The sequence below is a fragment of the Dendrobates tinctorius genome, unplaced genomic scaffold (assembly GCF_039654945.1).
Source record: "Dendrobates tinctorius isolate UK_male_01 unplaced genomic scaffold, ASM3965494v1 ptg000009l, whole genome shotgun sequence".
Taxonomy (NCBI): domain Eukaryota; kingdom Metazoa; phylum Chordata; class Amphibia; order Anura; family Dendrobatidae; genus Dendrobates; species Dendrobates tinctorius.
The window spans coordinates 4,227,539-4,255,000 of NW_027361677.1; the positions used below are offsets into that span (position 1 = coordinate 4,227,539).

Sequence of the window (27,462 nt, forward strand, 5' to 3'; positions counted from 1 at the left end):
TGCGCAGATCATGCTCTGCCAGTGTGAAAGTAGCGTGCTGCGCACTTTTGACGGTGCGCCGTGCGCGCCGAAATGCAGCATGTTGCATTTCGGCGCGCACGGCGCACCGTCAAAAGTGCGCAGCACGCTACTTTCACACTGGCAGCGCATGATCTGCGCACCCTATGCTAAAGATAGGGTGCGCCGATCGCATGCGTGCAAATGCGAAAGTAGGCGGTGATCCCGGATGGGGCGGGCAGGGAGCCGGCTCGGGGCGGGGCTTAACGGCGCAGGGCGCAGCGTTGTTTTAACGCAAATGTGAAACCAGCCTTAGAATAAACAGTTTTCAACATGGGCGGTGCTAAGATGCGATTGTCCAAGCTGAGAACCACTGAGGAATGAGCTGCTGCGAGCGCAGCATCAGTGACATCATCGAGGTTATTGCCAGTCACTGTGGCTGTTTTCCCAGTCGGGCCCCTGAACTGCAGTGACCTCAGTGAGATCAGCGCTGCAGCCTGAGACCACAATTCAGGGTCCCGTCTGGGAATGCAGTCTCAGTGACCAGCGAAAACCTCGATTATGTCACTGCTATTCACTGAGGCTGCGCTCTCAGCAGCTCATTCATTGGTGGTTCTCAGCCTGGACAGTCGCATCCTGGCACCATCCAGGTTGAAAACTGTTTATCCCCAAACATGGATTACGGTGTGGAACAGAACAACGGACAGATGAGGGATATGGTTGTTTTATATTTTTGTTATATTACAGGAGACATTGGTTTTGGTAGAATGGGTGTTGACGTGAGTTTGGTTTAATTTAGAATTGATGGCAAAACAAGTGCTAGTAATATCCCAAAAGTAACCGCAGGATGACATCAAGTGACCTGCAAAAGGAATGGCAAATGGCAGCTGACGTGAAGTGCACAGCAAGAGCAGTTCGCTCTTAGAGGCAGGATTCAAGTCATGTAAAGGTAGAAAAAAAGCCTTTCATCAATGAGAAGCAAAGGAGAGCCAGGCTGAAGTTTGCCAAAGACCATAAGGATTGGACCATAGAGGACTGGAGTAAGGTAATCTTCTCTGATGAGTCTAATTTTCATCTTTGCCCAATACCTCATTGTCTAATGGTTAGACGGAGACCTTGAAAGACGTACAAGCCACAGTGTGTTGCACCCACTGTGAAATTTGGTGGAGGATCGGTGATGATCTGGAGATGCTTCAGCAAGGCTGGAATTGGGCAGGTTAATCTTCGCGAAGGATGCATGAATCAAGCCGCATACAAGGTTATCCTGGAAAATCAGTTGATTCCTTCCGCTCAGGAAATGTTCCCCAACTCTGAGGACTGGCTTTTCCAGCAGGACAATGCGCCATGCCACACAGCTAGGTCAATCAGTGTGTGGATGAAGGACCACCACATCAAATCCCTGTCATGGCCAGCCCAATCTCCAGACCTGAACCCCATTGAAAACCTTGGGAATGTAATCAAGAGGAAGATGGATAGTCACAAGCCATCAAACAAAACTGCTTAATTTTTTTTCTACCAGGAATGGCATAAGGTCACCCAAAAGCAGTGTGAAAGACTGGTGGAAAGCATGCCAAGATGCATGAAAGTTGTGATAAAAAATCATGGTTATTCCACAAAATATTGATTTCTAAACTCTTCCTGAGTCAGTGCTTTGATCCTCAACCAAATTTCACAGTGGGTGCAAGACACTGTGGCTTGAACGCCTCTCCAGGTCTCCGTCTAACCATTAGACGACCAGGTGTTGGGCAAAGCTGAAAATTAGACTCCTCAGCGATTACCTTACTCCAGTCCTCTATGGTCCTGGCTCCCCTTTGCTTCTCACTGATAAATGGCTTTTTCTATCTTTACATGACTTGAGCCTTGCCTCTAGGGGCCTGTTACGAACTGTTCTTGCCATGCACTTCACCCCCGCTGCCATTTGCCATTTCTTTTGTAGGTCACTTGATGTCATCCTGCGGTTGCTGAGTGACATTGTAATAAAATGACTGTCATCCCGGTCAGTGGAGAGTCGTTTTTGCCCTCTGCCGGTCTGTAGCTTTGTTGTCCCCAATGTCTGCTGCTTGACCTTGTTGTAATTGACTGCTGTCTTAGAAGTTTTAATGATGGAGGAAACAACGCTCGCTCTATCCCTTTGCTAGTAAAGCCAGAATTGAGACCTTTTTTTCCTCACTTAAGACTTTTTTTTAACTCCTTTGGCATGAGTAAAAGTTATTTTTTCATTCCTATTTCTTTTGGGATATTACTAGCACTTGTTTTGCCATCTAACTTGTCCTATTGCAAGAGGATTGTGAACACCACAGCAGGGTTTCTTATACTTTCCTTCGTTAAATAAGATTTGGTTCAGGTGATCACCTAATCAGAAGCACATTAAGTAGAATGAGGTGTATTCTGGTTGGAATTCAACTGACACTAGATTGGGCCCAACAGTAACCAACTCCAGGGCCCCACTTTTCACCTACACGCAAATGTGACATTACCCTCATCACAAATGTATGTAACAATGAACTGGGTAGATTATTAAATGAATAAGATGCTGCATGTGTCTGTACACAGTGATTCAGTATATTGTGCCAAGTATGGCCCATGTAAGAGGGTGGTGGCCCACTCCTGAACAGGGGCCCACCAGAGGATTCTCCTTTTCTGCTATGGGCCCAGTCCAAGCAAGTGATGACAGCCAAGTGTACTGACTACTATGTAACTTGAGTGTAAATGTGCTTTGCTAAGTCTGAACACATCATCCCCTAAAAGGATGTCAACACTTATGCAACCACATTATTTTAATTTTTTTTCAATTGTCCTTGTCAAAATAATTTCATTTTGTTTCTCAATGCATCTGTACAGATTATAGGTCACGTTAAAGGTTGAAAAAGTTCTGAAATTTTTCTTAGTATGATTTTTTTTTACATGACAAAAATCTGGCGTTTGAACCACGGCACATCTAAAACATAGATTTTCCGGTCTGTATCATTAAAAGTTAATTGGGAAAATCAAATAAAAAATTACTTTTGATGTTTTAAATATATGATCTATACGTTGAATTTCAGACGTATGGCACACGCTTGCATACATTTTTGACGTATACATTATGCATCGGCACTCGTACAAATGTGAACATGGCCCAATATTGCTCGATCAGACAGCAATATCTGCAGGTACCTAGAAATGTATGTATCACACTCAAGGCATCTATTAAGATTAAACATTAGAAAAAGACAATAAGAAAATATGAAACTTTAGATAAATGCTGTTTCTTATCCTTTTGAAGGACAATTAAGATCTTATCCAGCCATTCATCATCAGATGATTAATAAGCATTAAACTGTGACATTAATAAATTAGGATTAATTACACCGCAGAGTAATTGGAACCATAATATTGGATAGAAAAAAAAAAGTAGAGCGATGGCTTACCAAGACAGCACTGTGACAGTTTTCTGGCGTAAAACACTTTGAAAATGTTTGTGACTTTTGGTGTTTTCACGGCACTCCTGGCCAGCTCCACCAAAGTGGGGGGAGCATGGGTGGACAAGGTGTGGCTTCCCCAACCCACCAAATTCATAAGTTACCCCACTTTAGAAGAGTAAACTTACGCCAGACATGCTACTCCAGATGGAGCAGCATTTCTAGTGAAACGTATGCTACAAAGAGGATACATCAAGTTCATTAAGTGGCATGTGCCTCTTAATGAATTTGGCATATCTTACCCCTCCACGCCCCTTATTAAATGGAGTATATGTCTAAATGGATATGTAGGTCGTAGAAAGTAAAATAAACTGATACTTTGATATATGTGAACTGATGTCTTATTCCTGAGAAATCCACATTTTTTTCTTATGTATATGAGCTGTTAAGATCTATGGGCGGGACATAGATCTCCCTGAGAATCTCCCTCCAGAGGTTATTTTAAATTAAAGGTGGAGTTACCAGTATGAGACGTGTAGATCAGGAGAACGACTGTCAGTCAAAACGTGTCTCACACTAGTAACTCCCCCTTTCATAATAAGCTCTGGAGGCAGATCTTGGGGGAGATCTATGCCCAAACCATAGGCAGTGTCTCAAAGACCATGAAAATTAGCACTAAATAATAATTTAAAAAAAAAAAAAATTAGGGGATGAATAAGAGCCAAAAGAGAACTGGACACTTTTGTATTATGTGATGACAGGTCCTCTTTAAAGCCAACACTCATCTTGAGAGCAAAAGTAGAGGTGGCTCCGTTTATTTTCAGAACTCCCATAGAAGCAAATAAAGAGAGGCCATGGGCGCCTCTCCATCCACAGCAGAGCAAGATGGGACCCTGCTCTGTTAAATGCAGGTCCCATCTCTATCACGTATTTACGCCATATTCTGTGAATACATCTTTAATGTCTGACTTGGAAATAAATTTTAGATTAGTTACCATAAAGGTTTGTTCAAAAATTATCAAAATCCAAACATTATCTTATTTTTTATTGCTGGAAGATTTGTAAAATGAATGCATGGTAAAATGAATGGTGTCAATGTAAGGCGATGTGCCCACGATCATGAATAGCAGCGCTTTGGGTGCAGCATATTTTCGCTGCCTCCTGCGTTCTAATCACACAGTTAAATCCGCATGTTCTTCGTGAACTATACGAATTTACCGCATCTAATGAGTGGCCATGATGAAAACTATGCAATGAAATAAACATGCTGCGGCTTGTAAACCAGCAAAGTGGGTGACTATACACAGCAGTAAATAAAAGAACAGTGAGCATTGGATTTCTCATCCACTAAGCTTCTAATGCAGGGTGCAGCATTTTGGACCTAGTGCAAATGTGCTGTATCCAAAACGATGCGATTCATCTGGAGGTCTGAAGAGTCCTTATTCGTCCTCCATCATTGGCTGAAAAAGGGCACTGGAAGCATCATTTGAAAGGCGACTTTGGCGCTCTGGTTGCTGACCTCGCGCTAAGGTCGGGTTTCGTTTCATGAAACCTGACTTCAGCGAAAGTCGCCGACTTTTGAATTTGACCGACCCGTTTCGCTCAACTCTACTCACATCTCTTGGTGGAATTGTTCAGGACTGAAATTTTTGATGTTTTTCTACTCCTCATCAGCCCAAACAAGACTCTAAAAGGATGAGTTGGCAACTACTTTAGTTTTGGAGAAAATTGAAAACATTCATTACTAGAGATGAGCGACTTTGCCTTTTTTTGGGTCGAGTCGGGTTTCACGAAACCCGACTTTCGCAAACGTCGGGTCGAACAAAATCAGCCAATTATTGTGAAAAGTCGAAGGCCGACTGAAACACGAAACCCAATGCAAGTCAATGGGGAAGCAAAGTCGGCAGGGAGTGGAGGACAGTAAACACACCTACAGTGCCCATTTTAATGCTAAAAACATCAATTCTTATTCCTTAAGCTTGTCAACCTTAATTTACTTTATAATAATAGTTAGGCATTGAAAACTGGGGGTTATTTGGCTAATGTTGTGGGGGGGCGTAGTGCTGGCTCCAGATTTTCGTGGGCCAAGGGCCAAAGAGAGTCACTGGGCTCCTTTAACACATGACATGATCCTTTGATACGGCAGAGAAATAGCGGTACAGTACAATGAAAAATACTTCAATTCTTACATCTCATGACTGATATCCATTTTAAATTCTCCAATCGCTCCAAAAACGGACAGTATATTACTCCATACAGTATTATGGCCACCGCATAGTGGGCCATACAGAGTAATGAGGCCCATATATTTCTCCATACAGAATCATTGGTCCCATATAGTGTTCGATACAGTATTTGATGAGCTCCACATAATGCTACAGTATATGTTGTTCACCATGGTTGAATCTCCAGTGTCTTATGCGCCCAAATAATGCTCCATATATAATGGGCCCCATTTCTAATGCTCCAGTGTATAATGGGCCCTGTAAATGCTGCTCCAGTGTCTGATGTCCACCTTTGGAATGCTCCAGTGTATGATGGGCCCCAGATATCATTCTCCAGAGTATCATTCTTCTGATCGCGGGAAACAAATTCCAAGAGTGGTGAAATTGTGGAAAGGCACAGCGACGGGGGCTTCAGGATGGCAGCCACACCCCACAATTACTTTGAATCTTACAACTATGTAAAGGTCATTGATTGACACTAGCAATGAGCGAATGTGCTGGGATAAGGTGTTATCTGAGCATGCTTGGGTGCTAACCGAGTACCTTCGGCGTGCTCGAAAATATGTTCCTGTCCTCACGGGTGTTAGGCAATCCCTGCATGTGTTGTGGCTGTCTAACAAACAGGGAATCCCTGCATGTGTTGTGCCTGTCTAGCAGCCGCTGGGTTTCGAACAAAGTATTTGAGCAGCTGCAATTGTTAAATGCCCAACAGAGTTAAATAACTGTATTTCATCACCTTATTCTGAGAGCCAAAATGTTTTATTTTCTATCGATGGAGCCATGTAAGGGGGTATTTTTGGGGGACATAGTTGTAGTTTTACCAGCATCTGCAGCACAAGGGACACTGAAGCAAGCCATCCCCCTTCAGAGCAGCACTTAAAAGATCTATAGAAAAGAGCATTTAAGCGCTGCTGTCCTTGCCTAGACCACCGGCCACCTCGGAAAGACTGCATTAGTGGCTGGCAACCAAGGCAACAAGCGGTCATCAATAAAATAAGAAACCCCTTTGTTCTTGAAAATGGAAAGATAAATTGCAAAGATGTGCGTTTTTAGAAGCACTATGTATATTACTCATATATGAGGAGACCACCCCATTAAGGCTAGTTTCACACTAGCGTTTTTGAGCGCAGCGACGGCCTGCGCACGGCCGCCGCTAAGCCCCGCCGCCTGCACCGATAGCTCCGCCTACCGGCGCATGACGCTGCATGCGCCCTGCGTCCCCTATCTTTATCACTGGGGGCGCAGGCCGTGCGCAGTATGCGTTTGGCGGCGCATGCGCCTTTTTGACGGTGCGCCGGCGCAACCAAACTGCAGCAGGTTGCGTTTGGCGCAGGTCGGCGCACCGTCAAAAGGACGCATGCGCCGCCAAACGCATACTGCGCACGGCCTGCGCCCCCAGTGATAAAGATAGGGGACGCAGGGCGCATGCAGCGTCATGCGCCGGTAGGCAGAGCTACCGGCGGAGGCGCGGCAGGGGGCGGGGCTTAGCGGCGGCCGTGCGCAGGCCGTCGCTGCGCTCAAAAACGCTAGTGTGAAACTAGCCTAATACAACATTCAAGTTTTACTAAAACTTTAGTACCCGGACCTAGTCACATATCTTAAAATACAGATGTGCCTAATAAAACACCAGTACCAAGTCAGACGTATATACCCAAGAGCAAAGAACTGCTTAAAGGGAATCTGTCACTAGGTTTTTGCCACCTAATCTGAGAGCAGTATAATGTAGGGGCAGAGATCTGGATTCCAGTGATGTATCACTTAATGGGCTGCTTGGTGTAGTTTTCATGAAATCAGTTTTTTCAGCAGGAAATGATCACAAGAGGATTAGTAAACTTGTTGCCTTGTAGTCCACTGATTGGTAGCGTTCTGTGTACATTTTGTACAGGCAAAAAAAAAGACCAGTGATGTGGGTGGGACTATACAGGGCTCAGCATTCAGAGCACTGCTAGATCTGCAGTACAGAAAACTTGATTTTATCGGAACTACAGCAAGGAACCCAGTAAGTGACATCACTGGACTCAGGAACTCGGCCACTACATTATCCTACTTTCAGATGATATATTAAAAACTTGGTGACAGATTTGCATTAAAGTATATCTCCAAGTCATAGTCTTAGAAAAAAAAAAGTAGTGTTCTCTCCTCACCTGTGTATTCTGGGAAGCAGATGGTCAGAGGAGACTTCTTGATCTTCTCAGCAAACAGGTCTTTCTTGTTGAGGAAGAGGATGATTGATGTGTCAATGAAGAACTTGTTGTTACAAATGGAGTCGAAGAGCATTAGAGACTCGTGCATTCGGTTCTGCAGCAAAGAGGGAGGAGAGACAGGAGGTGGAAGACAGAAAGAAAAGGAGAAAAGGAGTTAGGCTGAGGAGAGAGGAACGGTTACCAGTGTAAAACAAAGAAAAAGGGAAACGTTATTAGAGAGGTATTTTTTTACGTTTTCTCCAAGAATTTTGCATTTAGTGTGCTCAAGGTACAAGCGGCCTGAGGAAAACTCAATATCCCGAGAGCAATAATGTACAAAAGAATGTAGCAATAGTCATAACATAGAAACCAAGGAGGAGATACTTTGTAATGTAATAATAGTCATAATCATCAACCAAAGGTTAGAAACGTTTCTAGACGTTAAGAGTCGCCGTAGACCCAGCAGCACATTATTAGGAAATATCACGACTGTTCTCACGATAACACATAAAAGCCGAGGCGGCAGACAACACTGGACAGTAGCGGATGTGTCATCAGCAATTTTAGCTCCTTTACACCTGAGTTTTCTAAGCACACACGAGTATAGGAGTATCGCAACGGTAAAAATACAATCTTTGGTGTCAGAGACGACGAAAACTCACTATCTCCTTGGTACAGAAGATATTAAAGGGAATCTATGGCTTCATTTATACAACGTATAATAAATACACTACCCATCCGGTTCATGTGTTACTAGAAGAAGTATAATTAAATTATTCATTTCCCACTATAAAAGCACACAAATGTGGCGGAAACTGAACAGATGCCGACAATCAATATGAAACCGTCAATATGGAAATGATATCTTAAATTAATCCATGTCATCAGGGGTGGAAACGAATGAGACGTTACCAAAAGAGGTACATATCGCAGGGAGCCATCCTCACCTGACGTGCGTTTTGCGTATGTGCTTCATCAGGGGGTGATTCTGAACTCAGTGGCCACCCCCAGACAAAGCACAAATGTGAAACGCCCTTCAGCTGAAAGCTGCTTGGAATGGGTTGCATCAAGATGGCATTTCTTTATTGCCTGCACCCCATTACTGCATACCACTTAGGCACTGATTGTAGCCCCCCCCCCCCCCCCCACCTCTTCTGGTTTTCTCCATGTTTGTGTTTTTCACCTTTTCTATATTTATTGTGCACCATGAACAGATCGATTTTATTGTACGTCTTGCCCATATCTGAGGTCAGCAGCACATCGCCTCAGCTAAACAAGACGTGCTGCCGACAGCATGATGCTCTATAGGGACAGAAGAATCACATTAAGCCCAGGATCACACATGCGAGAAACTCGGACGAGTCTTGCATCTTAATACCCGGCACTGTCGCCGGCACTCGGGAGCGGAGCGTGCGGCTGCATAGAAATACATGTAGCCACACACTCCGCTCGAGTATTAAGATGCGAGACTCGTCCGAGTTTCTCGCATGTGTGATCCCGGCCTAATCATTCTGTTCCCACTGGTTTTCGTTGGGATTAACCACATTTTTGTGCGTGTTGAAAAAAAAATACAGTTTCTAGGTGGTTTTCTGCCGTAAATTCGTCGCAGAGCGCTGTATGTCTATGCGCAGCAAATTCTTCTGCTGCAAAAAAAAGAAAAAGAAAAACGCGTTGGCATGAGAAACACTGCGTAAAATATGTGCGTTTACTTGCATTTTTTTCATAGATTTGAAAAAAATGTTTTGGTTGTTCAAATCTGCAAGAAAAAAAAGCAGCATGTGCATAAGATTCTATGAATCTTACTTACATTGCTGGTAATGAAAAATGCTGTGTTTTTTTCTGCGGCAAAAACACCAGCCCTTTAGGTGTGAACCTAGCCTGATCCTGGTGACAAATTCCCGTTAAGTCAGATATTCCTGGGTTGGGTATGCAGTGTCATGGAACCAGATTATCAAGAAAAATAAAGTGAAGAACTACGTTAAATCTTTAAGGGGAAGAACCATAAAAAGGAGAATCGGATCTCCCTGAGATCGTATGAAGTCCACTCCCTGGAGCTGCCCCTATATAACCGCCCTGTTCTAGTCTAGTAAGGAGAGATCACTGTGGGAGCCAAGACTTCGCTGATTGATTACCATGCAGCATTCTGCAGCTTAGGACGTTGTCAGCGTCTTGACCAGCTGCCCAGCGACCACTCGATATCAATGCAGCAATTGTGGATACGCCCAAACTAACCAAGTGACAGCAGCTCCGGGGGAATATCAAGACTTATCTATTAGATGGGATTTCCATTAATAAAACGCATCCTGCCAATGACGCGGGCCCTGGGTCCTCCTACTGAGAATTTTCTGGACTGCACATTCAGTTCTGGGTGGCACTAGGACAGGGTTTTCTATGCATGCGCTAAATATAACAATTGACAAACTGGTCCTGATTCTGTGTGGTCATATGAGACTGCAACATGCACTTTATGACTGCTCCAAACCAGTAGTTATAGACTGCATCACATGATGCTGTTCAGAAAGGCCAATTGGCTGAGAAAAGTCATGTGACTCCACAGAATTAGGAATCCCTTTTCCACTATTTTTTTTTTTAATCACTTTGGGGCATTTGTATAACGGTACCACACGTATACACATGAGGTTATCTGAGTTTCTGTTTTAAGGACTTGTCCCATTTCAAATATTATCAGCCCATAGGTTCGGTCCACATTGGAAGAGTTGCTGCGCTCAGTGATTGGCTGTAGTGCTGTTGCTGTGATAAGCTGCAGTGGTAGCAAAGACTGGAGTAGAGTCAACAAGATATCGCTGGACCAGGGAGGATGAGTAAAAACTCAGTTTGTTATAAGTGCGAGGCTCGGTCTCCATCGGCGGAGCTGCTGCGCTCAGTGATTGGCTGTAGTGCTGTTACTGTGATGTTGATAGGCTGCAGTGGTAGAGAAGACTGGGGCAGCATCAACAAGATATCGCTGGACTAGGGAGGGAGAGTAAAAACTTATGTTATAAGTGTGAGCCAGTGGCCTAATAATATTTTAAAATGGACAACCCCTTTAAGCTCCAGGGCCTTTTTTTCAGTTTTAATATTAAAATGTATACTATTATTATAGTAGACCAACTGAATATATGGGTTGTATTGTTGGTATTTTATGCTCCACTCCTCTCCAGTACCCTGCATTAGGCGTAACACAATGTATCTACTGTACTTGATTGCTCTTTTATTAAAAGGGGTTGTTCCCTTCAGAAAACTATGAAGTAGTTATAAATAAAACTATTACTTACTGTCCTCAGATCCCGTGCCGGCTCTCCACCGCTGCTCGGTCTCTGTGGTTAGTCTGCAGTGTTGACCTCACGTCAACAGAGCTGGCTGCGGCCAATCGGTGATTGGCTGCAGCACTGGCAACGCCGAAGGCCAAAAACAGAGACAGGGCAGTGGTGGAGAGCCGGGACTGAATCTGGGGAGGGTAAGTAATAGTTTTTCTATAACTACTGCAGATTATTGCCGACAGTTGTCTGAAAGGACACAATTAAAGGTTGTAGTTAATTAGGCGTCACAGAATAGTAAGTATCCTGCGTATTCCCGAGATTCATCCATCAGTGCAAGATATTTCACAAGGAAATAAAACATTACAGAAAACACCCCCCTCCGGTCCCTATAAAAACTAACAGGACAATCAGCAGCACATACATCACCAGAAACACCAGAGGGTGCCGCGACTGTTACACAGATCACACTCTTCATAGCTTAGTGTTTTAAAACTTTATTAACATACACAATGGTGGGAATTTGGGAATTTCACAATGGGTCCCGAAATTCCGCACATTAAAAAAAAAAAAAAAAAAATTATAATAATAGTCATAATTGGCAGCAGTTTTAGAGAGGAAAGATGGGATCATCCATCCTACTCGTCCCGCAGCTTTAGAAAAAGGGACGGAGATTTGTGCAAGCGCAGGTATCGATACGAACCACTAAATTTTTTTAGATCACAAATCGCTGGAGCAAGAACCTAGCAGAACCCAACAGAGAATTTGGCACTTAATTTGAGAAAAAAAAAAAGGGGATGTTTGATGGGATCGTGTGGCACAAATACAACGGCCATAATTAACCCTTACCATGTATAAATAGATGAATACAACTGTACAATTAAATACGAGCCCCATTTATGTGAAGACGTTTGCAGGCAGCCATATTGTTATGATCGTCAATCGTTCCATTTCAAGTACTACAAGTGAAGCTATAAAGGTGTTTTTTTTTTTCTTTAAATTTTGATTCACAGGTTATGGTCAGTTTGCTTTTTTATGTCTTTCAAATCCGCCACGTTTTGCAAAAATGCAACGTTTTAAATACATCTACTTAAGGAGATGTTCAGAAGCGATTATTTATAAGGACACTTGTCGGACTGAGATCTGGGCAGTAGTTGTTGCTTCTTGTGAACAGGCCTTTAGATAAAGAGGTTCTTGCATGGAGTTATCTAAGTACAAGGCACAACGTCGGCTTTTAATGACGAGTGAATGGATAATCTGAGCTGCGCACGGTGGGTCTGCGCAACAAGCCAGCAAACACTGTGCGAACCAAAGGCATGTATGGATATGGCACCGAGGTCTCCAGAAGGGAAAAAAGAAACCTCTCCATACAGGAGCCCACCGGGCAATCATTTCATAGAGACGGCAAATCAGTACAAGCCGCAACCACGCAAGTTATTGGCAATGATGACATCTGTGACGGCGTCAAACACAAACTGGATATTGTTGGTATCGGTAGCGCAGGTGACGTGCGTGTATATCTCCTTGTTTGGAGACTTGTTCCGGCTCTCGTATTGAAGCTGAATGTAGGCTACACCCTCAGTGAATGAATTAGGACCTGCAAGAGAGGAGAGAGCAGCAGGTTTCTTCATAAATAGGTTCCATCACACATAATCACGGAGCATATATAGATATAATACACCATGCACAGCTAAGCGATGTGATCGGAGGGAGGTACAAAGAGAAATCATCTGTCCTACAGGAAACTGCTCAGCTTTTACTTTGGCTCATTTATGAAAATCTCTCACTACCTAGCTAGCACTGCCATATTACCATGCATGGACACCTAGCACTACCAGGATCTGCTCGAAATGTTCATATCCAAGGGGGCTGGAAAGTTTCTTCTATAAGGTAAGCTAAAACTTTCATTTTTTTTTTTGTTTTTAATAATTTTTTCCAACTTGGAAAGTTGAGAAACTCTGCAAGATTTCTCATCACTCAAGTAAAAAAAAATTGCATATAAGTGGCTGACAAACTCTGTTTTTTCTCCAGTCTACTTGCCACTTTCAGCTGTACAGATATCAGATCGTCCTCATATGGAGTCAGCTCCTGACCAATCACTGCCATCATCTGTACTTCAGATGTGTATGTCTGATATTAATGCAGCTAAAAGCAGGCAAATAGGGGAGGAAAACAGTTGTGGAAGACAATTTTATGCATTTTTTTTTTACAGAAATTAAGACAAATCCCTTAAGAATGGAAGGTTGAAACTATTAACGTTTTTTTTTTCAAAAACGTAAAAAGTTTGGTTGCTCTATGTTTCTTGTCCTACGCAGCGGTCATCTAATGGGAATCTATTCATAACCCCTGGCCAGTATCGTTAGCACCAGCTCCATCTATCTGGATTACTAATCTTAGTGTGCTTGGGTAACCCCTACTGATTTAGATCATGTAGATGGGGCCACATGGTGATACACGAGGGCCCACATAGGCCTGGAGCGGACCATGTGATCAAGAAGGGATGCCTGCTGCCTCGAAGGACGGCATGTAGCTCTTACACCTGTGGAAAAATCTGACTTTTTAGGTCTTGTGCCGTAATGTGGATCCCATTTCTGCCTTGGCATGAGGTGCTTTTTCGTCTGCCCTCAATGCCCTTTGCATGCGAGATGCAATTGACGATCTTTGGAGAACTGGCCGATCCTGCATGCTATACATAGACTCAACACTGCATTTTGAAGTTTGGCACATTTCAAGACACAAATCGTATTTGCGATCATTAAAAGATTGCAGCCAAGTAATTCTGCACCAAGCGTTCTTGGGGGTGTAGGTAAGATTAGGCAATGGCTGCTTTGCCGTGCTGTAGAGGCAGGTGCACCTTAAGGGAATACGTGACCTAAGATTTAGATGTTCAATTTCAAGCTAATTCTTGTTAATTTTGTGGGCAGTAAAGGCTGCGATACATTGGCCGTGATGATTAACGTGATGCATGCTGACATTTCGGTGGGCGCAGGTGTACCTGTGTATTCCGGAAAGCAGATAGAAAGTGGAGATTTTCGGATTTTGTCCTGGAAGATATCTTTCTTATTCAGGAACAGGATGATGGAAGTGTCAGTGAACCACTTGTTGTTACAGATGGAGTCAAATAGTTTGAGGGATTCATGCATTCTGTTCTGTAACACAAACAAGAGGCGCACGTCACACAGGCTCAAACAGGTCTGCCCCGAGAGCTGACCGCTATGGCTACACAGTACGAGATGTTTGAAGCACATGCAGCGTAGTGTCACCAGCGTGCCTAGCAGGCTCCGGGTGGTCTATCCCCTCCTGCGCTAACTGTCTTCCCTTCTCCACATCTTTTTGCATGCTCATGCTTCTAGGAAACCGGCATGCTTACTCTGCTGTTCGGTGCTTTTGCGACCTTGTGCTCATGCTGTCCGGTGTATGCAGACAGTCATGCCAACTCTTCCACGCAATCAGCTCCCATTCTACCATAATATCATTCTAGGCCCCTTCCCACTTTCGGCAAACTGTACATCGTCCACTCCATCAAAGACAGGTCCTCAACCTGTTTGCCTTGTACTTCTCATCGTCCAACACTCATCCGGTCTCACTAGGTCAACTCTTATGATCCCCTCTGTGTCTTTCTTCCCATTATTCACACTGGCTCTTCAAGACTCATTATCCAGATACATGCCACCTTGTAGGTATCTACAGTTCCATATTTCAGTATCTGGCAAGTAATATCACCAATACTAGCGAAGGTTTCTATTGAGAAGCAGAAGGAGCCGTGTAGAGGACAACACCGAATGTTATGTGTCCTTCCAGATCACTGCATGCATCATGCCGAGCAAAATGGTGGTAAGTTTCTAAGGGATAGAAAGGCCAGGCAGATCCTAATGGTGCAAGATGACTACGGCCAATTTCACACATCCGTGACAAACGGGATGTTCTTGCACCGGAAGGCCCGGCTGCTGGGTCTTGAGCCATCTGCTTCATAGGCATGTAAGAAACAGTTAGCTAAGGTCGGCCTTCTGATCTGAGCATGGTCCAAGTGAAACTGGTCTAGTTTAGAACATTTTTATGTTCTGACATTAAAGGAGAATTAGACAGGTGTCAAGTGACCTGGGAAAAGCCTTGTCTTTAGGGCATGTTCACAGATTTTTGCAGTAGTGTTACTGTAGAAAAGATTTTATCAAAGGTCATCCACAAAAATTGACATGACGTGCACATTTATATTCTGCAGCATGTCAATTTACGCCACCCTTTGTAATGCAGAGGTTCAAATCATTTGGACATTTTGCTCCAAATTCGAGCAAAAAAAAAAAAATTGCACAAAAAAGTATTTGAACAAAGGACTGGAAGGTTATCGTGGTTTTGGGTTGAGCTTGGACATATGGTTGAAGCTCATACAATAATACCAGAGATGGAAGCGGAATCAAGACTATGAAGCCACCGACTACGAGCAGAAGACAAGGCCCTTCCGGACAGGACACCAACACCTACGGCTAATGCACTGCTATGTAGACATGAAGCTTCGTACCTGCTGAATTTGAAGGCTCTCTCAGTGTCTGCAGGATAAGTAGCGGTGTTAGATAGGGCTGCACGGCAGAGGAAGAAAGGTGCTGAAGACGCAGAGGCGTTTGGAGAAAGAGTACCGTGCAGGCGGTGCGAGTTACTCCCCAGCAGGACCATGAGAACAGAAAGCAAGTGAATAGAGGCACAAAGCAACCAAAAAGTCAACACCTGGCGGAAGAGGCCACACCGGGAACAGAGACGGCGTGCGGTTAGTGACGAATGGACAGCTTTACTTCTCAGTCACAGGGGAAGGTGCAGGTCAACATTACCCAAGAGAAACAGGATTAGAGGAGGGGAGAACAGACTCAATCAACATTTTTTTTTTATTTTTTGTACATTTTATAACAGTTCATTATAGATTATTTAAAACAACATTTACAGAGTAAGCGCGAGCGGTTAATACAAGATATAGCTGATCATCAATACGAGGCGCCACGCCGTAACCCGGTATAGAACACACACACATGCTCAGTTTTGTTTGAACCCTTGGTTACTGGTTTGCTGGTATTCACCGTCCAGTGAAGGACTGGGATTTTGGACATTGACAGCCCATTCTTCATCAGCTTATTGGATGACTACCATATAGACACATGACAACCAGGGCAAAGTGCATGGAGATTAGAGGGATTGTCCACTACTATGCATTGTTAAAAATGAGTTTCTTGCAGTCTTAAATATATATTATATACACACAAACATTAATGAACGAGCTAGTTGGGGTGTGTTTCCCACAAGCTCTCTCTAATTGGGGCGTGTTCCTCACACGCTCCCTCTAATTGGGGCGTGTTCCTCACACGCTCCCTCTAGTTGGGGCGTGACCCCCACACGCTCCCTCTAGTTGGGGCGTGACCCCCACACGCTCCCTCTAGTTGGGGCGTGACCCCCACACGCTCCCTCTAGTTGGGGCGTGACCCCCACACGCTCCCTCTAGTTGGGGCGTGACCCCCACACGCTCCCTCTAGTTGGGGCGTGACCCCCACACGCTCCCTCTAGTTGGGGCGTGACCCCCACACGCTCCCTCTAGTTGGGGCGTGACCCCCACACGCTCCCTCTAGTTGGGGCGTGACCCCCACACGCTCCCTCTAGTTGGGGCGTGACCCCCCTCACACTCTCCATACAGTCCAATCAGTGTAGACTGGGTGTAGGGGCACAAATCTTACAGAAGGGAAATTAAGAAAAGTGGAAAAGGGATCTTCATACACCTTTAACGTCTAAAAGTACAGCAAAGTTTGGGAATTAATAAACTTAAGTACATGTAGTTGGGTTCTCCTGTACATTAGTGTAACGATCGTTGCAATACACCAATTCTGGGGAGAAATGTACCCCTTGATAATAACCTACGTTACCACCTATCAGCGCAACATGTGGGGTTTCATAGCTAACCAGTACTACAATGGATGTCTCTCACTCTGCTCTACCCGACTCATCCATGCCCTACATTAATAGCCCATTGTGATACTTTGCCCAAGTTATGGATGATTTCTGCGTGCCCCTGAATCATGATACTTTGATTGGATTATTACCAGGAGACCTTTCTAATAAAAAAAGGTATTGTCCAAAGAGTAAAATTCCTTAAAAATAAGGCTGTGTTCACAGTTCGGCAAAAAAAAGCCTTATCTGACTAGTCTGATGCGTTCCACTGCGGTATCTCCCAGCCCCTCTGACATGGTGTTTCCCTATGTACACACATTGGGAGTGACCGGTCAGCTAACTGGGGAGGGAAGAAGCCGCAGAGAAACGCATTTGTAGGTTTACTCTGCAAATTGTCTCTTCTGAAAGGAAGAGGACTAGATCTCCAGCGTCAACGATTGTCGGCAGCGATCCTAAAAGTCACTATAAACTCTTTAAAGGGAACCCGTCTCACCTTGTGTTTCCGCAATAAGCTGCGGCCACTGCCTTTCTAGGCTTATCTAAAACATTCTATAAGCCCCCGATCTAACCTGAAAGATAAGAAAAACAAGTTTTATTATACTCACCCAGGGGCGGTCCGATCCGATGGGCATTGCCTCCCATCTTCTTGTGATGTCGTCATCTTCCTTCCTTGGGAGTGGCACGCCATCTTCATACAGCAAGACTACCACACTCTAGTAAGTTATTGATCTTCTATGTACTTGCTTATCATCCACTCAATTAGTTTTTCGCTCCATTTATTACCCTTTCACTCCCCTATTGTTATAGCCTTATTTATATTTTTTTGCTAGCCACTTTTTGCACTATGCACTTTATCACTGTTACACAGTTATGATTGATACTTATGGCAATTTTATTATGTATGTTTTCTCATTTATCACTTGAGGTAGTACAGAAATCTTTTATTAATTAGTCGCTTTGATGGCGGCCTTGTAATATATATTTTTATTGTTTTATCAACTCCATTATTATTCCTGATTATTTATATTGTTGAAATAAATTTGTGATGTACAGTATTATTCGGATTGAGTTGGCTTTTTTCTTAGGTTGTTTCATTTATGATGTCATGTCTACAGAGCGGAGGCTTCTTTTCCGCTCCACTCGATCAACGGAGCGGGACTTCCGAGGTCATTCTGATTGACAGCCGGATCGCAGCTGCCTAACTGGGGGAGCCGGCTGTCCATCACAATAACTACTGAAGTTTCGCCACGTCGCATCAGCACAGGCAGCTGAATCCCTGGCAGGAGCGATCTGTGACCACACTGTGCTAGCGAAGAAAGGCGCCGTGCACACCAAGCAAGTAAGTTGCAATTACCTGCCTGTTAGTGCTTAGATACATTTTTTTGTTATTTTGTTATTTTGTAAAATTCTGGATATATCCTTTAACAAGCTTTTCAATATGACATAGGAAAAAAGCCAAAACACAATATAAATTTGCAGACACGATGTTTCGGGGTGTTGCCTCTCATCAGTGCAAAGTATAAGATCTGATTTGGCTGATGCTCATAAGTCTCCTCACCCTGACATGCCAGGCTTGGCTTGTCACCCTAGGTGTACTCTGAAACGCCGCAGCACTTCAGAGAAAATCATACCTGACTGTAATCACACAGTCAGCATCTGATTGATCTTTGCTGCCTGAGCTTTGAGCCGCATGAATCTGAAGACAGATTTCATCGCTCCTACAGAACTGGATTAAGTAGCAGTGCGAAGGATCAGTGGACACGTTACCCCAACTTCTGCTGCAGATGTTACCCCCTAAATCAATAGTAAAAATCCAAAACAAGTTAAAAGTCTGCACCGGAATTCTATCCGCAGTAACGGAGACACCACTAGGGTTGGTCTGAAGCAGATGACCCCGTTAATTTGTAATGCTTTTACAGATTCATGTAAAATCCCCCACCTCCAGATCCATAGCTCATGTCCCCGATCTCCCTTTCCAAGAACCACTTCTATTGGAGGTACATTAGGGTCCTATAGACTTCTATAGGTGCTGTATCATACCTCTGTACACTGTATAGTGACTAGTGATGAGCGAATGTGCTTAGATGAGGTATTATCTGAGCATGCTTGGGTGCTGAGTGTCTGACGTGCTTGAAAAATATGTGTGTCCCCGCGGCTGCTTGACAGCCCCAATACATGCAGGGATAGCCTGTTTCTTGGGCAAGCCTTGCATATGTGTTGGAGCTTTTGAACAGCCGCGAGACAGGCAGGCCCGGGGACTCAAACATATTTTTCGAGTACGCCGAAGACCCTCTGTTAACACCTGAGCATTCTCGGATGATGCCTTAACACTAGTGATCCCTGGATTTTACATAATTGATTACAAATACGCTCAGCAATTTTCCCAATTTTCATGCGATCCTTTCTAGCTCTGTTCCAACCTGCTTTGTTTGACATCAATGTTCCACAAGTAAAAGTACAGCGTGTGCAGACCTGGGAAAGTCCTACAAGCAAATTAATTTGCCGCATTTGCATTTTCAACTAATGAGGTGTCTTAGGCCATGTGCACACACTGAGTATTTGGTGATTTTTTTTTACCCCAGTATTTGTAAGCCAAAACCAGGAGTGGAACAATCACAGGAAAAGCATAATAGAAACATTTGCACCCCTTCTGCATTTTTCATCCACTCCTGGTTTTGGATTACAAATACTGGGGTAGAAAACTCATCAAATACTGAATGTGTGCATGTGGCCTTACATTGAATTTTACAGGGTGCAAGAATGCATAGGCGGTGTGATCCTGAGCGCAGACAATTCATGCACTGAAAATGGGGGGAAAAACGGGCAACCTGCATGAATCAGATCCAGAATTGGAGTGCGGCCATGGACCGCTCTGTGCTTGCTCCCAAATTCCCCTGTCACTCCGTCACACATCTCAAGCGCCTCCGCAGAATACTCACAGATCAGTATGCAGGGCCCATCCACCGTTCAATTTAAGAGATTTGCATAGCCTTTCGAGGGAACACAAAAGCCTTTTCTTTCTAGGTAACCGGCCATTTTGCAAGGACAATTTAAAGGTAATTTGGCACAAAAATGACGGCTATAATGCGGCCTCTGTTGCTAGCACCCTTTGTTCTGTTAGGTTAGATTCATCCTTAAAGGTAAATGTCCAGAAGTCCAAAATTTAGTGCTATTTAATTTTATAATACATCTTCACAGCAGTAGGAGCAGAACCCCGAATCCCCTCTATGATCAGCAGTAAGCGATTACATTCCGCCTCCCTGCTGCCAACATGCGGAAAGAGCTGACGGCTTAGAAGTCTCATTGTCAAACCTGGGTCATTGTGTTTCATCGTACTTTCCTAGTATACAGTGAAAAATGGCCACCTAGAAAACTCCAGAAGACAGTGTCCAAGTTTTTCATAGGTTTTGTGTTAACGAGCGGGCGCAGGAGTGCGAGGCGGCCGATTTATTAAGTGGCGCCAAGTGGAATGTGACTTGCCACAAATCTTACTCCACTCCAGTCTTGGACGGGAATAAGACTTGTGGTGCCAGGAAAGCCATCGCTCATTATGAATTCAATGAATAGGGGTTGCCATGCCCCCGTCCCCCCAAGCCCGTCCACTTTGTCAGAGTTGAACGAAAATGGCGTGAAAATTACAAAAGTTGAAAAGTTTTGCGCGACTCTGCATCGCACACAAATTTTGCAGCTTGTCAAAGCGATTAATTCCAGAATTCTGGTGCAAAAGCTTTGATGAATCGAGACTATGCACCCCTAGGACCAAAAAAGTTGGGATGCTTTGTAAAATGTAGAGGAAACAAGAATGCAACAATTTTGAATTCTCTCAGACGTGTTTTAGTCAGGACAGGACATGGAACAAAGATCAGAAGGTGAAAGCCAATTTTTAAAAAAAATGGAATGGGAAAATATCTCACTTAGAAATCAATGGTAGCAACACATCTCAAAATTAGGACAGGGTCAACAAAAGGCTGGAAAAGTAACTGATACTAAAGAAAAACAGCTGGAGGCTCAAAATTCAACTAAGTCACATGACTGTATAAAAAGACCGTGTTAGGCTAGTTTCACACTAGCGCTTTTGAGCGCAGCGATGGCCTGTGCACGCACGCCGCTAAGCCCCGCCTACCGGCGCATGATGCGTCATGCGTCCCCTATCTTTATCACTGGGGGTGCAGGCCGTGCGCAATATGCGTTTGGCGGCGCATGCGTCCTTTTGACGGTGCGCCAAACGCAACCTGCTGCAGTTTGGTTGCGCTCGGCGCGCCGCCAAACGCATACTGCGCACGGCCTGCGCCCCCAGTGATAAAGATAGGGGACGCAGGATGCATGCAGCGTCATGCACCGGTAGGCGGAGCTACCGGCGGAGTCGCAGCAGGGGGCGGGGCTTAGCGGCGGCCGTGCACAGGCCGTCGCTGCGCTCAAAAGCGCTAGTGTGAAACTAGCCTTAGAGAGGCAGAGTCTCCCAGAAGCAAAGATGGTCGGAGGTCACCAATCTTAACAACTGCATCCAATAAATAGGAAACAATTTCAGAAAAATGTTCTTCAGTGTAAAATTGAAGACAAATCACCATCTACAGTACATAATAACATCAAATGATTGAGAGAATTTGGAGAAATCACTCCAGCTATTGCCTCCTCACTTCCCAGACAATTACAGACTGCTGTAAGAAGAAGAGGGGACGCTGCACAATGGTAGACAGCCCGGGACCAACTTTTTTGAGATGTGTTGCTGCCGTTCTAAAGGAGTTCGTTTTTCCTATTCAAATGGAAAAATGTCCAACATTCACCTTCTGATCTGTGATCTATGTTCTCATGTGAATAAAATACAGCTATAAGAGATTTCCAGATCATTGCCTTCTTGTTTACTGTTGTTTAACTTAACACGGCGTCCAAACTTTTTGAAATTGGGGTTGTATGATTTTTTTTATCTGCGACTTGGATCAAGATCAAACTTTTTTGGGGGGGATGGATGGATGGATGGATAGATATTACATCTGTAAAAAAATAAAAAAATAATAGTAGAAAAGCATTGAGCCTCATTAGCTTTTTTCTCTTTTCTCTCCAGAAGCCCCACCACCAGCTGATTATAATCGCAGGTTGACTACGTACCTATGAAAATATTACCTAGTGGAGCAACTTAACGGAGTTGTCCAGGGCTTTTACATTGATGGCCTATCCTTAGGATAAGGTCATCAATATCTGATTGGTAAGGGTGCTAAACCTGGCACCCCCGCCGATCAGCAGGTGTCGGCTGCAAGTATAATGGCTGCGGCAGGATATTGCACGTTTGGGTCAATAGGTATCAGTCAATCGGAGAGGGTGCTAAGTGTTACAACCCCCACCCCAGTCAGATATTGATGAGCTATCCTAAAGATAGGTCATCAATGTACAGTGGGGAAAATAAGTATTTGATACGCTGACGATTTTGCCAGTTTTCCCACCTACAAAGATTGGAGAGGTCTGTAATTTATATTGTAGGTACACTTCAACTGTGAGAGACAGAATCTACACATGAAAAACAGAAAATCACATTGTGTGAGTGTTACATAATTAGTTAGCATGTTATTGCCTGAAATAAGTATTTGATCACCAACCAACCAGCAAGTTTTCTTTAAGAAGCCTCCTACTCTGCGCTCATTACCTGTATCAATTGCACCTGTTTGTACTCGCTACCTGTATAAAAGACTCCTGTCCACACACTCAATCACACTCCAACCTCTCCACCCTGGCCAAGACCAAAGAGCTGTCTAAGGACACCAGGGACAAAAATTGTAGACCTGCCCAAGGTTGGGATGGGCTACAGGACAATAGGCAAGCAGCTTGGTGAGAAGGCAACAACCGTTGGCACAATTATGAGAAAATGGAAGAAACACAAAATGACTGTCAATCTTCCTCTGTCTGGGGCTCTATGCAGGATCTTGCCTCGTGGGGTAAGGGTGATTCTGAGAAAGGAAAGGAATCAGCCCAGAACTACATGGGAGGAACTGGTCAAATGACCTGAAGAACGCTGCGACCACAGTCTCAAACATTACCGTTAGTAACACACTACGACATCATGGATTAAAATACTGCAGGACACGCAAGGTCCTCCTGCTCACCTAGCACATGTTCAGGCCCGTTTGAAGTTCGTTAATGACCATATGGATGATCCAGAGGAGGCATGGGAGAAGGTCATGTGGTCAGATAAGACCAAAATAGAACTTTTTGGTATCAACTCTACCTGCCAGAAGAAGGATGAGGTCAATCCTAAGAACTCTGTCCCAACTGTCCCTCAGTAAGGGCATTGAAGATGGGCAGTGGCTGGGTATTCCATCATGACCTGAAACACACAGCCAGGGCTACCAAGGAGTGGCTCCGTAAGAAGCATTTCAAGGTCTAGAATGGGCAAGCAAGTCTCCAGACCTGAACCCAATAGAAAATCTTTGAAGGGAGTAGAAACTCAATGTTGCCCAGCGACAGCCTCAAAACCTCCATACAGATCTTCTCCAGATCTTTCAGGAGGAGGCCAAAATCCCTGCTGCAGTGTGTGCAAACCTGGTCAAGAACTACAGGAAATGTCTGACCTCTGTAACTGCAAACAAAGGTTTCTGCACCAAATATTAACCCCTTAATGTCCAATGACGGACACAGTCCGTCATCGGACATCTCCCCTGCTTTGATGAGGGCTGCGGCGCTGAGCCCGCATCAAAGCTGGGACATGTCAGCTGTTATGAACAGCTGACATGTGCCCGCAATAGGCGCGAGCGGAATCTGCTCATCGCCCATATGTAGCAGAGCCGATCGGGTTGCGCAAGCTTCTAGCCTCCTATGGAGGCTATTGAAGCATGCCAAAAGTAAAAAAAAAAAAAAACATAAAAGTTCAAATCACCCCCCTTTTGCCCCAATCAAAATAAAACAGTAAAAAAAAAATCCCACATACACATATTAGGTATCGCCGCGTTCAGAATCGCCCGATCTATCAATAAAAAAAAAGCATTAACCCGATCGCTAAACGGCGTAGCGAGAAAAAAATTCAAAACTCCAGAATTACGTTTTTTTGGTCACCAAGACATTGCATTAAAATGCAATAACGGGCGATCAAAAGAACATATCTGCACAAAAGTGGTATCATTAAAAACGTCAGTCCGGCACGAAAAAAATAAGCCCTGACCCGACCCCAGATCATGAAAAATGGGGACGCTACGGGTCTCGGAAAATTGCGCAATTTTTTTTTTTTTATTTTTTTTTTTTAGCAAACTTTGGAATTTTTTTTCACCACTTAGATAAAAGAGGACATAGACATGTTTGGTGTCTATGAACTCGTAATGACCTGGAGAATCATAATGGCAGGTCAGATTTAGCATCTAGTGAACCTAGCAAAAAAGCCAAGCAAAAAACAAGTGTTGGATTGCACTTTTTTGGCAATTTCACCGCACTTGGAATTTTTTTCCCGTTTTCGAGTATACGACATGCTAAAACCAATGGTGTCATTTAAAAGTACAACTCGTCCCGCAAAAAATAAGCCCTCACATGGCCATATAAACGGAAAAATAAAAAAGTTATGGCTCTGGAAAGAAGGGGAGGGAAAAATGAAAATGCAAAACCAAAAATACCCCTGGTCGTTAAGGGGTTAAGTTCTGTTTTTCTATTGTATCAAATACTTATTTCATGCCATAAAATGCAAAGCAATTATGTTAAAATCCCACAATGGGATTTCCTGGTTTTTATTTTTAGATTCCGTCCCTCACAGGTGAAGTGTACCTACGATATACTACACACCTCTCCATTTTTTAAAAATCAGCAGAGTATCAAATACTTATTTTCCCCAGTGTGTAAGCCCCGGACAATCCCTTTAACTCGGAAAGTTCGCTTTAAAAGCCTGTGACAGCTGCAGGAGATCCATGAAAATTGCATCACGTAGACACTATTATTAAATCCAATTTATATTGAATTATTAAGTGACTGCTAGAGAGGTATTACTGGCAGAGCGAGCGTTTCTACAGCGATCACCTGGTAGTTCCCAGCACCTACTACCTATAGGTATCCTAAATCATCAGAAATGGAAATAATGCAACTCCATTGAAAACATCAGGATTTTTGGCTCGAATTGTATGAAAATGGATTTTTTTTTTCACCAAAATGTAATAAATTAGTGTCAGTGTTAACACATTAGTGGTTATGTGGTCATTTTGCAGCCACCATGCGACATGCCCACCATACGTGTACTTCTAAAGACCTCAGGTGCATGAAAAGGAGGCATAATGTTTAGTCTATATGGCAAAGATTATTTAATTTCTCCAGCACAAGAGCAAAACTCATTTGACGCACAAATGTGAATAAAGTCATAAAAGTCAAATCATTGACACGTGCAGGATCCAGACCATTGTTTCAGGCTTTGGAGTAGCGTTTAAAGGGGTTGTTCCTTCTGGATTACTAGGGCCGCCAAGCTCAGGGATTGTGTCTCACGCTGATGGTGCCAATGCCAGACACCCCGGGAAGGAAAGCACAGCGCGGATTGTTTAGTATTTTATAACAAACTGCAACCAGGAGAGAAATATAATTGAAAGGGAACAACCCCTTTAAGACGAATCTTGGGCTGGTAACATTTCGTTTTTATTGAAAACATATAATCTTGTGTATAACAACGTCTGACACTCACCGTGGTCTCGTCTTCATGAAGGACCTGATCGTACCCGCTGAGGGCCACACAAAAGATGATCGCTGTCACGTCTTCAAAACAGTGAATCCACTTCTTCCGTTCTGATCGCTGTCCCCCGACATCAAACAGCCTAAAGAGGAGATCCAACAGGAGACCGGTAAATTAAATAAAAAGCGACTTGAATCTTCATCCAGGTTATCTAAAACTGGCGGCACACGCTGATTTTTGATCCATCCATCCATCGTCTGTTACACTGCTTGAACGAGCAATCTGGCGCAGATTAAAAGGTTAGACCATTCGCTTTAAACCAAAGGACAGTGCAGAGCATGTGAGCCGAGTTGTAAATCGATCTCATTTCACTAGATCGTGTCCCCCCCGCCCCCCCCCCCCCCCAAAAAAAAAAAATTCAAATACATAAATAGCCCTTTGGTCACTAGAGGGCAGCAGCGCCTATTCCCAGTGAAGGTCAAGAACAATCACACATCCTGCTTTGTTCCATCATTCACCACGATGGGTTAATCTCGCCTCCTTTTTTCTACAATCTGCAGAAGCGAAGATTATTTAGAAGACGTTTAAACAGAACATTAGAGTCCGTTAATGTCCGGGGCGAAGAAGATTACATCCAATTATGACACTCGTACTGTGTCTGAAGGCAGAAAGCGCAGTCTCCAGTCTGCAAATGCAGCAATTATTATTTTTTCTTAAAGAGGGTAAAAGGTTTCAGGGGTTAAAGTGTCTTTTTTTCTTCTTTTATTAGCAGGGTTATTAATAAAAGAAAGTGACTGGTGACTACTTTGTAAGTCCGAAAGTGGCAATTTAAAGGGAATCTGTCAGCAGGTTTTTGCTGTGTAATCTGAGAGTAGAAAGACATAGGGGAACCGACACTGATTCCAGCGATGTGTCACTTTACTAGGTTGCATGTTTCAATAAGATCAATGTTTTATCAGCAGGAGATTATCACTACAGGACTAGCTAGATGTCTTCTGCCTCCTTGTCCAGTCACGCCCCCAGCACTGATTGGCAGCTGTATGCACAGGGCATACAGGAAGCAGCCAATCAGTGGTGGGGGCTGGGTTATACAGAACTCAGCATTTAGTGCTCTGCTAGATCTGCAGCAGAGAAAACTGTGATTGTATCTCAACTATTGCTCACAGTTAAGTAACTGACACATCACTGGAATCCGGATCTATGTCCCTACCTCATGCTGCTCTCAGATTAAATAGCAAAAGCCTAATGAGAGACTCCCTTTAAGCCACAAAATATGATTGCAGGGTGTTGATGGGTTGCCATCATCCAGGGGCCTGATAAAGGATATGGTTAATGTAATGTCTGCCATAAGAAACAATGGAAACTGGATTCCAACCAAATCAATCCTGCTCTTTCTACCATCTTCTATGGCTGAGCCGTGTGATACATTTATGCACTAATGTCCCAATAATGTCATTTATGAGTTAGGCGGGCTTCCTCCTGTGCCAGCACCAACATATACCACGTTCAAAATTATTAGGCAAATTAGATTTGTGTCATAAAGATGTAATTTTTTTGTTTGTCCACTAACCTCATGGATATATGCCTCAGGGTGTTTGGATAACTGAAGTAAATCTCAAACACCTGTGATAATTAGTTTGCCAGGTGAGCCCATGCAAAGGAAACTACTTAAGAAGGACGATCCACATTATTAAACAGCCACATGTTTCATGCAAAATGGGAAAGAAAGAGGACCTCTGTTGCCAAAGAGCATCAAATAGACAAAGCATGAAAGCATTAACATACTTCACAAAAACTTAAGCATGATCATCCTACTGTGAAGAGATCTGTGGATGATACAGAGCACAGAATGAT

General features: G+C 43.8%; 1 protein-coding gene across 2 annotated transcripts in view; it reads right to left on the minus strand.

Annotated features, from left to right (window-relative positions):
* GNAO1 (G protein subunit alpha o1) overlaps positions 1–27,462 on the minus strand; it is a 232,523-nt gene that overhangs the window by 21,593 nt on the left and 183,468 nt on the right. The window contains exons 6-8 of one of the 2 annotated variants that reach the window (XM_073582102.1): positions 25,621–25,750; positions 14,059–14,212; positions 11,659–12,660 (exon numbers count right to left, since the gene is read on the minus strand). In XM_073582102.1, the coding sequence (XP_073438203.1) occupies positions 12,473–12,660; positions 14,059–14,212; positions 25,621–25,750 (472 nt within the window). In that variant the 3' untranslated portion in view covers positions 11,659–12,472. Of the gene's footprint in view, positions 1–7,767; positions 7,922–11,658; positions 12,661–14,058; positions 14,213–25,620; positions 25,751–27,462 lie in introns of those variants that run through there. The other variant, XM_073582096.1, reaches the window with a different exon arrangement.